This window comes from Emydura macquarii, unplaced genomic scaffold (genome assembly GCF_026122565.2).
Source record: "Emydura macquarii macquarii isolate MOO-44397 ecotype Brisbane River unplaced genomic scaffold, CSIRO-AGI_Emac_v2 contig_2422, whole genome shotgun sequence".
Lineage (NCBI taxonomy): Eukaryota > Metazoa > Chordata > Testudines > Chelidae > Emydura > Emydura macquarii.
Window position 1 is genome coordinate 22,191,560 of NW_027132559.1, and position 13,604 is coordinate 22,205,163.

Sequence of the window (13,604 nt, forward strand, 5' to 3'; positions counted from 1 at the left end):
GGGGAAAGTCCCTGCTGGAGGTTGAACTAGCCATTCCAGTTTTTTTGAGGTGAATGTCCTGCCACTGACCTGGAGAAATAGCTCCATTAGCCCAAACTCCGTTAAGTCACATTTCCTCATGCTATTTTGTTTAATCAGTAGAGAATATACAACAATTAACAGCAAACTAGGCCATCAAAGACAAAGTAGCTATGATTATGAGCATTAGCTGTATAAGATAGGGTGGAATACAACTCTTAGCATTGAATGAGATGTTCTTTTAAATGTATTGGCACTAACAAGCAAACACTACCCTTGATACGTGCATTACAAATATTGTCTGTGGGAGGATATAGTGCCTTCCATCAACTAGGAAGCTCAGAGAGCTTTACAAAAAGGTAATGAAGCCTCCTCGCACCTTTGTTATGCCAAGGAATTATTATACAGATAGGGAAAACGAGGCACAGAGAGACTGAGTGACTTGCCCAAGGTCCACATAACGTCTCTTGAGAATAGAGCTCTTGACTACCAGCTGTAGGAGTTAGTCACAAGACCATCCTTCATTTGATAATAACTGATAACTAATAGCTTATTCAATAATGTAGGACTTTGCTTCCCACAAATTAGGTTTTCCAAAGGTCTATGGTATCTGCGTGTGTGTGTGTGTACGTGCATGAAATTTAAAATGAGCCCCTTTTGCAATTTCTTACATGTTGTCTGGTCCTTGAAGCTGAAGGTCCAGAGTCACCACGAACACCTGGATATATTCACCAACCCTTTTGTGCCCCCACATCCCTTTCCCTTCTCTGTAGTCTATTACTGGAGGTGTTAACCCTTTGCACTGGAAATCTGACAGATCTGCTCAGGTCTGCTAGGTGGGTGCTCCACTCTGCAAATCCACAAGCAGCAGATCCCAGAGTTAGAAATTATCCCCCTAGTTCCATTTCTGCGGGATCTTACGATGCAAGTCTCTTCTCCTTGCCCTTTGTTTGTAATAAGGACTGGGACATGATGGGAGGGGACAGGGAGAAGAAGAAAGTTACAGTTCAGGATGCCTTATGAGTGGAAGAAACATTAAAGGTTTAATATACTTTATGGAATCCATGAGAGCTGTATCTCCGTTAATAAAGCTATTAGTCTTTGTGTCTCACTCATTAGATCTGCTCTTGATTTCTAATACATCTGTCAGCAGTTGGAGGGATGCTATTATGGTAGGACCAACTATGTCTTACTGGATGTGTTGTGGTGTATGTGTCATATCTGAAAATAAACTAAATACATTATCTTGTGAAAGAAATTTCTAAACTTACTGCAAGAACATGTATTTGAATGAATGTCTATATTTAATTAACAGAGCAAAACTCATCTGGCCAGCTAGCTAAAACTATGATATAAAGCTATTTCACAGCTGTGCTAGAAACAGATTACAACATCTCTCTTTTGTATTTGTTTTTTATTTCAGTTACTGGAGTACACTGCCACAAAACATCCAGATTTATTATTTTACTACCTCAGAGAAATGTGTAGGAGAACAAACAAATACATCAAGAAAAACAGTAAATGATGTCAATTACTGTATATTACTTGGGGAGTTTATGTTACATATCTGTGCTCTCTGTTGGTTCACCCATACTAAACAAGACGCAATACACCTGGGTGTGCATATTGTAAGGCTGCATTTCTTTATTCACAGTTCTGGTGAGCTATGCTTCACCCCTGTGGTTTATGTTTGTATTGGAAATCTTCATAGCTTCATAACATACTGTTATAGTTACATGGACCAGATTCTGCCGCATTTCTGACAGTGAGTAGTGCCTTATTGTACAAGCATTCCAATGGATATCAATGGGACTATGTAACAGTGCCTTGCCACTCCGACACAGGTATGGCTGCTGCCTCAGTTTCCTCAGAGCCTCCCTTTCACTGTTTAATTAGTTTAGCTCTTTGGCTAAACTGAAATGGTCCTATCCTACTGTGTAAACAAAACAAGAAGTCCACAATACAAGTCTGTGACTCTGGGCCATATCCCTCTTGTTAGGGTCTCCCTCTCTCTCTGATCACAGGGGTATAACCACGCCTTTCTAGCTGGCACCTCAGTGCCACCGGGGAGCTCATGCTTTGGCCCTACAATCCCAAAGAGTGAAGGGGCTGCCTACTCCAAACTCAACTGTCACTGCTTCACTTTTCCCTCAAGGCCGCCTCCTATATTTTGTTTTGCCCCCACAACCTCTTTCCCTGTATTCTACAGTATGGCTCCCCACCGGCCTCCTTCCCTGATGCCCTCTCTTCTGGGTGTACCACCACCGTTCTTCAGAACCTGGTCACTGAAGAACCTCCCTAGCTAGCTGCTGCCCTCTACAGCAAGCAAAAGGGAAATCTTTTATATCCCTGGCCTTTCTCCCAGCATATTTTGTACCAGCCTACACTCCCTGGTCACTCAGGGAACTACAACTTCCAGAAGTCCTCTGTTCCAGGCTGGAACTCGGAACAGAAATGAGATGGATCAGAGCCAGCATAAACTGTACCGGACTACTTATGGAGCCAGGTACTACTCAGCATGAGTAAGGGTTTGTCTACACATGGAATTATTCTGGATTGTCCACACATAGAGTTAATCAGAGATAGTCAATCATGGATAACTCCATGTGTAGACAAGCCCTATGGCAGGTAAAATCTAGCCCTACATTTACACGTGCGTGGAAGCATAAAGTATTTTGCTGGAGTATCATTTGCTCCAAATAAAAGTCAAAGGAATTTTACAGTATCCCGGATCAGTTGCTAATGCTAATATTTAGAGATGCTAGTGTTATTTCCTGGGATTTCTAAGATGGCAATATTCCTTGTATATCAAAACAATCATTCCACAATGTATCCAGGCACCATCATATCTCTGCCATAGACCAGTTTCCACTGCCATCTGAAATGCAAGCCAGTTTCTCTTTCACACACTGCAACTGTGACTCCCAGTGAAGGAGGGAAATCAGAGAGCAGCTATGGTCTTTAAAGTGCTGTTTGGAATCTTTCCAGCTCTAAAAAGCTAAGCAATTATCTGCTCAATAAAGGGACTCAGTGTATTATTCTTACCTCAGCTTGAGAATTAGATGGCAAAAGTGAGGTTTCATTTTCTGTCACACTTCCAGTAGGGCCATTGCTTGGTGAGCTGGGCCCTGTTCCTGGGGAACTGCTACTAACTGACGACTCTGAAAAACAGATTAAGCAAACATGAATTTATTAGTAACACAGAAATCCAGTTGCAATTATAATGCACAATATATTGCTTATGGCATGGTCTTTTTTTTTGGTTGAAGAATAGTTTTCCTGTATGAATGGAGTATTTACTGTCTTAAGGATTTTCTCTAAGTCCCAATTTGTTTCCAACCCTAAAAAGATAAATATTCTCATTCTTTTCCCCTCTTGATTCCTTCTGTACAAAGGGGGAATTTATTACTTGACTTTTCTGCAAAGATGGCAAGTTACTTGGTGGCAGGCAGAGATGTACAAACAGAACTCCTAATGAGGAAAAAGGAAAGGAAGTACTTTTTATTGCTTACTCTTCTGCCTCTGTGAGAGATCAAAATGACAGAAACAGTAGACTTGCAAAGGTCACGAAAACATGTAATCAATTCATGAGGCCTACTGCCATTCCCTTGCTGTTTGGGAAAGGCTCCGGAGTATTCAGTTGTGAACTAACCACTACATGAGTAACCAATAAAAACCAATATACTATTTGCAATACATGACTGTCAGCAAGGTATGCGGGAATGTTTGCAGCATACAAAATCCTAAAATAGCATTTTGAGGGCTATAATTTACTCGGGCTTGGTGCAAAAACTCCCAGGAGTCTTGGTTAAGACGAAAGGTAATATCAGTTTAGGAAATGATACATCTGCTATCAGTGATGTATATCATGGGAAGATATCCTGCACTTGTAAAAGAATGGACTTGGTGATCTAGTGGGTCTTCATCACATCTAACGGTTATAAATCCTATATTGATGACAATGAGAGTTTTTGTTCAGAACAAGGAAAGAATATTAATAACTAAAATTAGAATTGTTTAGTGTTAGCAGAGATAAGAATCTTTAGTTTATAGAACGTTGTTCATACAAACTCTCAGAAAATTAAGGTAATTTAAAGAATTTCTTTAATTGGCCAGCTATCAATTTATGGCTATCACCAATTCTTTGCTCTCTTTTTGGGCCAATTTATTCGCTCCCTACTCCTCTTGTCACTGAAGAAAATGAGAGTTTTGTTAGTGGCTTTAAGGACCCATTCTTACTCCCAACTAGAGTAAATTTCTGCAATTCATTATCCCATCAACACACTAATAATATAGGGCTGGTCAGGAAATGTTTTTGCTCAGAAATATTTCAGGCTTTAATTTTTTAAAAAAAAGAGAGACCCCAGACCGATAAATATCGCTTTTTAATTTCTGAACATTTTATGATCATTGGGGGTTTTTCTACATCAATTTTAATGTAGTCAAAAAGCCATTTTCTTTAAAAAAGAAGAATTCAACAGAAAATGTTCGATCAGTTGTTAGACAATGGGGAGCTATTTACAAAGTTGTGATGGAAAAAAATCACAATCAAGTCAATGGCAACCTGTGGAAAAAGTGTCTCAGGAATATATTTTCATGTATATAAGCAATTACTGATAATAAATCAGTGACAGAGTCAGGATTAGAATAGAAATGTCCCGATGCTCTGTCATGTACTTTAACTATGAGTATAGGTAATGCTCTCTTAGTAAAATCATTTATGTTTTACTTTGCACCTCACTTGCAAATATACCCATCACAAAGGAATGGGCCACTCTAGAAATGTATGTTAAGAGTGTCAGTGAAGAGAGAATAAGCCATAAGATGCCAACCCTTAGATCCCCAACAAATACAGCAATTACACTTAACACCAATGTTTGCGAAATTAACTGGGAATATTCTGGTCAGATCACAATAAAGTTCTGTATTCAGCTGTTCTCTGGAGATTAAGAACAGGAAAGTTTTTTGTTTTTTTTTACATTTGAACCCATCTCACAATCCCACAGTCTGTAATAAACACTGTGGAGCACTGTCCTGAAAACTGCACTTACTGGACACAGAACTTAATTTGTTTACACTGTGTCACATCTACATGGTGATGTAAAACCTGTGAGATGCACTGATTTAATTAAACTCTTTCCTGCCTAATGGATGCATATATATATCTACTTGGTTACAGCTCTGCTGGTTTTATATATATATATATATATAATAATATATATATATATATATATTATCTAAAACCAGCAGAGCAGTAACCAAGTGGCCTTGTAGACACACAGGGCCTGAATCTCATCTTATTGAAACAAATGTAAACCAGGTGTGATGCCATGGAAGTCAATGGTGCTGCACTGGTGTCAAATAAGAGCAAGTGATATCTGAATCAGGCCCAGACATTACAGAGCCTCCTGTTCTATTCAGATTAATGAGCCAGGCCCTGAAAGCATTCTATGTCTGCATATTCATGAGTCTGGATTCCAATGTGCTTGCACAAGGGACAATTCAAAGCAAAGTTCAGCTCTAATTTTGCAAGATAAAATATGTGATAATGGCACACGAACGCTACACATATATAATCACTTTATGAGCACATATAATATGCAAAAGTATATTATCTGACGATAATTGGCCTCTACATTTACTTAGTTCAACTGTATGGAAAGGATTCAAAACCAATTTTAATTAACCTAAAATTTTTCACTTTGCAGCTTTTTTCCTCTCTGCAACTTTTTTCCCCAAGGTGCAAAACTTTTCCTTTATAACTGCTAAAAAAAATCTCTTCTAATTACTAGCAGCACCATCTGCTATGACTGAAAATGCACCAATGAATATTTAAACAAGTCTGTAAATACTTCAAGTCACAAAATACGTTGGTGAGCTCTAAAAATCAAAAACAATTAAGGCTGACATTTTCAAATAAAGGGAACCAGGAGGAGTGGCCCAACATATGATTTCAAAAAGATTTTGAAGGGTTTTACCCTCATTTCAAATTCTTTCTTTTGAAAACATCAGACCTCACTCATCAAAATTGTTAATCCAAGCAACACTTCCAAGGAATCAGGTGTCTTCCACTCTGTTTGGAAAAATCATCACAATGATATTTCTGATCTTGCCCATCTTGTCCCAAATGTTCACACATTTCTTTAAACCCTGGGAGATCTCTCACTTCAGAGAAATCCTAACTCACAGAAAGACATCCCAAAGAATTAGGTTGAATTTCTAACATGCTCATTCCAAAAGAAACTAAGCTGTCACATCACCCAGTAGAAACTAAGCTGGCAGATACATCAGACAGAATATTGCCATTGAGGGCTATTGAAAAGTACAGTACTTTTCCCTTTATAAAAAAAGAGTACAAGCCCTCTCACACAGTAGATCTCGGTAACACACAAAGCCAAAAAGCAGGTGGAATTTCAATTACTTCAGAACAGCTGTATACAGACACACAAATTCCTCTCCAGAGAGATTCATATGGTTTGTGGGTCCCTACGCTTCAAAAGTCCTATCAAGGCCACTCAGTCTCCAGAAGCATCCTCTGGCAACTGAGCACCAGTGGCTGCCACTGTATTGCCTGTCTCCCTTCACCAGGGGCTGCTGCTGAGAGCCAAAATCTCAGTAAAGCATACTCTCCAGGACTCTCAGCTGCTGCTTGCCGGATGCTTCTCCATCACTAGCTCTGAGTGCATGCAGCTGGCATGTCAGAATGGGGAGAGCTGCAGCTGGTTACTTCAGGTTGCACCAGGAGATCTTGACTTAATGGATGATTGATCGTGTGTGTTCACGACTGAGCATTTTTTGCATAGTCTTTAGTCAAGCAATTACAGAGTAAGTTAAATCTGTGTCTATTACCCAGGCATTGATGAGAATACTGTTATCCTGCTCCACTCTTCTTGGCTAGAAGAGCCAGAGAACAAGCAAACACACATACCTACAGTGTTACAACTAATGCTCTATCTTGTTTTGGTTTGGGAGAACACTCTTATTCAGGACATTATTTACATATGTGCCCAAGTCCCGTTGAAGCTAATATGATTTAAGCATGTGCTTAAGTCCTTTCCTCAATCTGGGCCTTAACTGGTGCTGGCTTCAGAGCTGTCTGCAAGCTTGTTAAACTACTGCTCAGATTTGTTAAAATCTGTGTACTGTTCATTTTCTACATTCCTAAAGGTCTGCTTTCTCCTGAAGAGATTAATTTGGGTTTAGCATTCCCTGTTTGGGCTGGAGTATGATGAGAGGTATTCATTCATTTCCTGTTCAAATTAAAGGGACTAGAATGTTGTTTATATTAAGTATCTTTAATCTATTTTTCTGATAGTGCAATCTTTACATAGTATATGTTAGTATTTAAATAGCACTTTTTATCCCTTTAAAGCATTATATGGGTTTTTCTGTTCCCTTGCTGTGTTTTGGTTGTCATCTTGCCTCTGTTCTTCCTCTTCCATTCTGTACACCCAGCCACCTCTGCAGGTTACATTTCAGCTTTGCTGCTGCTATTACTAAACACCCTCTTACACAGCCGAGGGAAGAGCTTGTACATTCTCCACAGAGCAGTACAAGAGAGTGATGCAAGAGACCGGCAATGAACCAGTGAGACGGACTGTCCTCAAAGTGCTGCCAACCCACAGAGGAAACAAAGAGGAAAAATAGAGATTCTTCTTCCTTTTAGTGTCTTTTTATTCTAACAATCCTAGGAATTACTTGGTTTTGTACTTACTATTATATGTAAAAAAAAATGTGTTTTTTAAGTTGACAGTGCCCTTCTAATAAGTGAATAAAGTGAGTTATTGTATACAAATGTACCTTAACTATGGCTTCTTTTCTGACAGAGGACTCTCTTTCCATACCTTTGTTCAATACACAATTATGTTTCCAGTAAACTATTTTTCAGGTCTTCTAAGCAGTAGTATAGACAGAATCTTTCCAATCTTTAATTACCTGTCACCTCAAACAATCTCTTCTTGAATGAATTGACATTTCCATCCTTCCGCCTGAGTAAGGGGCTGCTTCTCCTTTCTGTCACCTTCTGTTTTAACCTGGAACGTACCTTCAAGTTGGGCTCTGAGGCTGGGAATTAAGAGAAGAAAATGGAGAATTAAAAATGAGAAGCTGTTTAACCAAGCACTGCTTCCTCTCCTTAGAGTACCCCTCCCTCAGCCCCCAGCTGATCAGAGAAGAGAGAGAAATTTAATTACAGCTCATCAGCACCCTCAAATGGACCAACCTTAAGATGGTGGATGGGAGGAGGATTGAGGCAGCTGAAAAGCTGCTGCTGCCAATACTGTTACCACTTCAGCCTAAAATTGGAACTAAACTCTGAGCAAACCAGAGGAAGGAGGAGGAGCTTAAAATATGCTCTTCCCAGAAATGGTGCCACCCTAGAAAACCCACTTACTAGGGCTCCATCCCATACCCTAGCCCTGAGCCAACGGTAAGAGACAGCAGAGAAAGTAAGAGGGAACACTATTTTTATTTACTTTTTTTTCATCTAAGCAAAATCACTGAATTTCTCCTGTTTTTAAATTCTCTGTGGTTATTCTGCTTGAATGGTGTATATGCATCTAAATGCATACGGCTAACATATTAATGGGAGATGGTCAAAAGTGCTTGAGAGATTTAGCAGCACAAAGCCCCTTGAAAGTTAGTGACACTTGTTAAAAGTTGCAACACTGTACTCCTAAGACGCTTGAGTTCTTTTGAAATTACCTCTAAACAGATATGATTTTCCATATACTTCTTTCTCTCTTTAATTCAGTGGAGTACAGACCTATCCCACTGTCAAAACTACTTTTATTATAAGTTTCAATGGTTATGTTAAAGATGAAAAAGAAAAATTTCACTAGTGAGCCATTGAGTTTATTTTTGTTTCCAGTCCTACAGAAATCTCTGTTATTTCTCTCTCTCATCCCTGCTGTGATTCAAAGAAAGGTATCTCAACATGAGTATAGACAAAGTTTTCTATAGCAGTTAACAAACAGCAGAAATTTGGGTTATTAATATGCAGTTCTATCATTAACATTAATTACCCAGAGGCCAAGGAAAAGCTTTATTCTACTACATTCCTACTGCAGGTGAAAACTGGTAACAATATAGTTTGGAATCTCTTTCTGTGTTTAGACTTTGATCTGATGGTAGAAATAGGAAGAAGCCTCTGCTGGTGTATATCAAAGCCCACTGGCAGAATATTTCTTAGTGAGCAGTTCTGAGCCAGAAACCTTCAATGTTTTCTGAATAACTGCACCAAAACAACAGCATTTATTGCAGTACTCTGAGAATATTTCCACATGAAATATAAACTCAGGTTACGGTTACACTGATGGAGGTAAAGTTGCCACCGTCAGATCGATTTCTCTGGATCGATTGAGCGGTCAGTGAAGACCCGCTCAGTCGATCCAGAAATCGACTTACTAAGACCACCTTCGCAAGTGGCGCAGTGCAGTGAAGACGGCACGCTGAAGAGGAGCAGAGAAGTCGACAGGAGTTACGCAAGTTTTTTGCGTAGCTTGCGTAACTCCCGTCAACTGCCGCCGAATCCTGGAGGTAAGTGTAGACAGGGTCTCAGTCTGAAAAGGAAAAGTAAGATCAAATGCCAGGACTCCTAGGATTATATTTAATGCATTTTTTCACCTTTTCCCTTTGCTAAATGGACACAGTCTTTGAATATGAATGCTAGAGACCAGATTTTGTGGTGTTTATTAATTAGAGAGTTGGAAATTAGGATCAGCTCTCTCTCTCACACACATACGCTCTCTCTCTTTTTCTCTGGCATGGTCTCTCTCCAGAGAGTTAGAAATGGAGGAAGAAAGGACGGGATGAAATCCTGGCTCCATTGAAGTCAGTAGAGTTTTGTCATTGACTTTAGTTTATTCAGGATTTCTAATTCCAATTCTCTCCCCACGTGCACTGTGAACGCATTTGTTTCCAGTTGTTCCATTAGCTCCTACAGTGATGAGCACATTAGAACTGCCTGAGATAGGTCAATGAGGGTGCCAAAAACTTATATTTCGCCTGCTCAAAGAGTGGTACAAAATATTTTGTAAACTCAGGATTGGTTGGATTTGCAATGTCTCTAGCCAACCTTTGTCATGCCTGTTCTCATGGTGCTAAATAGCTCCTGAGGGAACACTGCCTCCTGTGTGGTCTACAATTTGTGATGCTTTCGGAGGAACTATATTGCATTCTAATACAAAACCAGAAATCTTTGATGAAAACTTTAACTTCAGATTCCACACTTCATCAGTCGCTATGACTCCTCAAGGGGAAAGCAAATCTGATTTCTTTCTTTAGCGAGAAACAGTTTTGATATAGAACTGTAAACTTATAAATTAATGTATGATAAGATTACATTAGTGCCCCAGGAACATATCTATGTATGCTCAGACCATAAATCTCATCTAGTTATTATTGCATTCGGAAGTAAAGTAACTCCTGTATTGTGCTGACTCAGTTTGCGGTTAGAGTTAATTCTATTTATAATTTTCCAAATTCCCAAGCTGCAGGAGAAGATATCCATACCAGTGACTAACTAATGTGATGTAAATCCTCTGGGCCCAGAGAAAGAGCTCTTCAGCATTCAATGGGGAGATGTTCCACTTGTATATGAATGTATTTCATGCCCAGTCACACTGATTGCCTTTCTATTTTTAACCATGTTGCCATCACACTCTGCATTTCAATCAATCACATAAACAGAGAAGCAGTCTTTTATGTGGATATCTGAGTTTATGCGCCAGCGGAGAAAAGAATCCTTGCATAAAAGAGGAATTTCATTATTTAAATGAAAACAATACATTTTCAAATGAAAAGGAAGAAAACAACCCAGTTTTTGTAATACTCCAAATAAAAGATAAAAAGTAAAGCTCTGAAGAGTACGAGGTTCAGAAATAGACTTTCTTCAATAACCCTCGTGAAATGCAGCAAACTGAGAGCGCTTCACCAGACAGGACTGTAGATGATCAGAGGTGAAAACTCACATTTTAATACAGCAAAAAGACTATATAAAATGAGGGTGTTGGAGCTGATCGGTAGAGCACAGGGTTCATAGAATCATAGAAGATTAGGGTTGGAAGGGATCTCAGGAGGTCATCTAGTCCAACCCCCTATTCAAATCAGGACCACCAACTAAATCATCCCAGCCAGGGCTTTGTCAAGCTGGGCCTTAAAAACCTCTAAGGATGGAGATTCCACCACCTCCCTAGGTATCCCATTCCAGTGCTTCACCACCCTCCTAGTGAAAAACATTTTCCTACTATCCAGCCTAGACCTCCCACACTAAGATTTGAGACCATTGCTCCTTGTTCTGTCATCTGTCACCACAGTGAACAGCCGAGCCCCATCCTCCCTGGAACCCCACTTCAGGTTGTTGAAGGCTGCTATCAAATCCCCCCCTCACTCTTCTTTTCTGCAGACTAAACAAGCCTAGTTCCTTCAGCCTCTCCTCATAAGTCATGTGCTCCAGCTCCCTAATAATTTTTGTTGCCCTCCGCTGGACTCTTTCCAATTTTTCCACAACCTTTATGTAGTGGGGGGCCCTAAAATTGGACAAATACTCCAAATGTAGCCTCACCAGTGCAGAATAGAGGGAATAATTACTTACCTTAATCTGCTGGCAATTCTCCTACTAATGCAGCCCAATATTCTGTTAGCAACAGAATTCTTGGCAACAAGGGCACACTCTTGGCTCATAACCAGCTTATTGTTTTTTTGTTCACAGTAACCCCCAGGTCCTTTTCTGGAGGACTGCTGCCTAGCCAGTCAGTCCCCAGTTTGTAGTAGTGCAAGGGATTCTTCCATCCTAAGTACAGGACTCTGCACTTGTCCTTGTTGAACCTCATCAGATTTTCTTTTGGCCCAATCCTCCAATTTGTCAAGGTCACTCTGAATCCTATCCCTACCCTTCAGAGCATCTACCATTCCCTTCAGCTTACTGGCATTTGCTAACTTGCTAAGGGTGCAATCCACCCCATTCTCCAGATCATTAATGAAGATGTTGACCAAAACTGTCCCCAGGACTGACCCCTGGGGCATTCTGCTTGATATTAGCTGCCAACTAGACATTGAGCCATTGATTACTACCCACAGAGCCCGATGATCTAGCCAGCTTTCTATTCACCTTATAATCCATTCATCCAACCCATGCTTCTTTAATTTGCTGGTGAGGATACTGTGGGAGACCATATCAAAAGCTTTGCTAAAGTCTAGGTATAGCACATCCACCGCTTTCCCTGTATACACAGAGTCAGTCATCTCATCACAGAAAGCAATCAGATTGGTCAGGCATGACTTGGTGAATTCATGCTGATTGTTCCTGATCACCTTCATCTCCTCCAAGTACTTCAAAATGGATTCCTTGAGGACCGACTCCATGATTTTTCCAGGGACTGAGGTGAAGCTGACTGGGCTGGGGAAACAGTTCTAGGCTCTAATCCTGAAGTTGAAACATCAACTTGGTCCGTTATCTTGGAGAAGTCACAGGGTAAAATACTAGCCCTGCTGAAGTCATGATAAATTGATAAATTGCCCATTGATTTCAACAGGCCAGAATTTCACCCTCAATTTCTTCATGCCTCCGTTTTTTCTGGTATCAAATGATTTTAACAACATGTATCTGTCATCTGTCATGAAAAAGACCTTTACGACTCCATATGGTGGTTCATCAATGCATTAAGGCCCTGAGTCAGCAAGGTATTTAAGCATGTGCCTAACTTTAAGCACATGAATAGTCCCATTAAGTCAGTGGTCTTCAGCTAGATTCAGCCTGGGTGGTAGAGGATGGTGCAAATTCCACCTTCCTGGACCAGCAGTCCCTAACAAGCCAAGGAGGATGCATCCCTAAATCAGGGCAGGAGCTGTTTCCACAACTGCCCTTCACCGGGGAGGCTACACATGGATAGCACAACTTAAGCATAACATCCTGAGTGGCAGATGCAGAAATGGGACTATGCTGACTAAGAAGCCGACATAAATGAATCTAGTTCATAGCTTTTAATTTGCATCTGGCTCTCAGCTCCATTAAGTTTCTGCATTGCCAATCAGCATAGCACTTTGAGTGACATCCACAAAGGGACTTAGGGACCTAAATACCTCTTTAGGCACCTTTCTCCAACATTTAGGTGCCATAGAAGGTTCACAAAACCTTCTCTCTCTTGCTGCCTAACCCTAGGGGTGCCTACGTTTCTGCCAATAAAGTCTCCTACATGCCTAAATTTCCACTGGTGGGCATGTGCAAGACCATCTAAATCTAGACACTGCTGGATCATTCGGTGCCTAGCTCATTCGTAAGCTATGGCAGGATTCTCAAACTAGGTGTTCCCTTTTCTGTCTCACCTGCAGAACCCAATCTGGTAGGCATGCTCTGAGCATGGCTTAACCCCCCACAAAAGACAGCTGGGTACAAGACTTTGGGGGGAGGTTTGGCTGTGTATATCCCATTATACCCAAGAGTCCAGTGGTTAGAGCACTTCCCTGTCTGAATTCACATCCTGCCTGCTTTGGGACAGGGATTTGAACCCAGATCCCAAATGTGTGCCCTAACCACCAGGTTAGTGGGTATTTTGCAGTGAGTCTTTTCAATTTCTCCCTTTTAAACT

The 13,604-nt window shown here is 40.4% G+C and overlaps 1 protein-coding gene across 1 annotated transcript in view; it reads right to left on the reverse strand.

Moving 5' to 3' along the window:
• HDAC9 (histone deacetylase 9) overlaps positions 1–13,604 on the reverse strand; it is a 642,497-nt gene that overhangs the window by 231,147 nt on the left and 397,746 nt on the right. Inside the window, exons 9-10 of the mRNA XM_067562102.1 lie at positions 7,954–8,082; positions 3,064–3,179 (exon numbers count right to left, since the gene is read on the reverse strand). Of these exons, the coding sequence (XP_067418203.1) occupies positions 3,064–3,179; positions 7,954–8,082 (245 nt within the window). The remainder of the gene's footprint in view (positions 1–3,063; positions 3,180–7,953; positions 8,083–13,604) is intronic.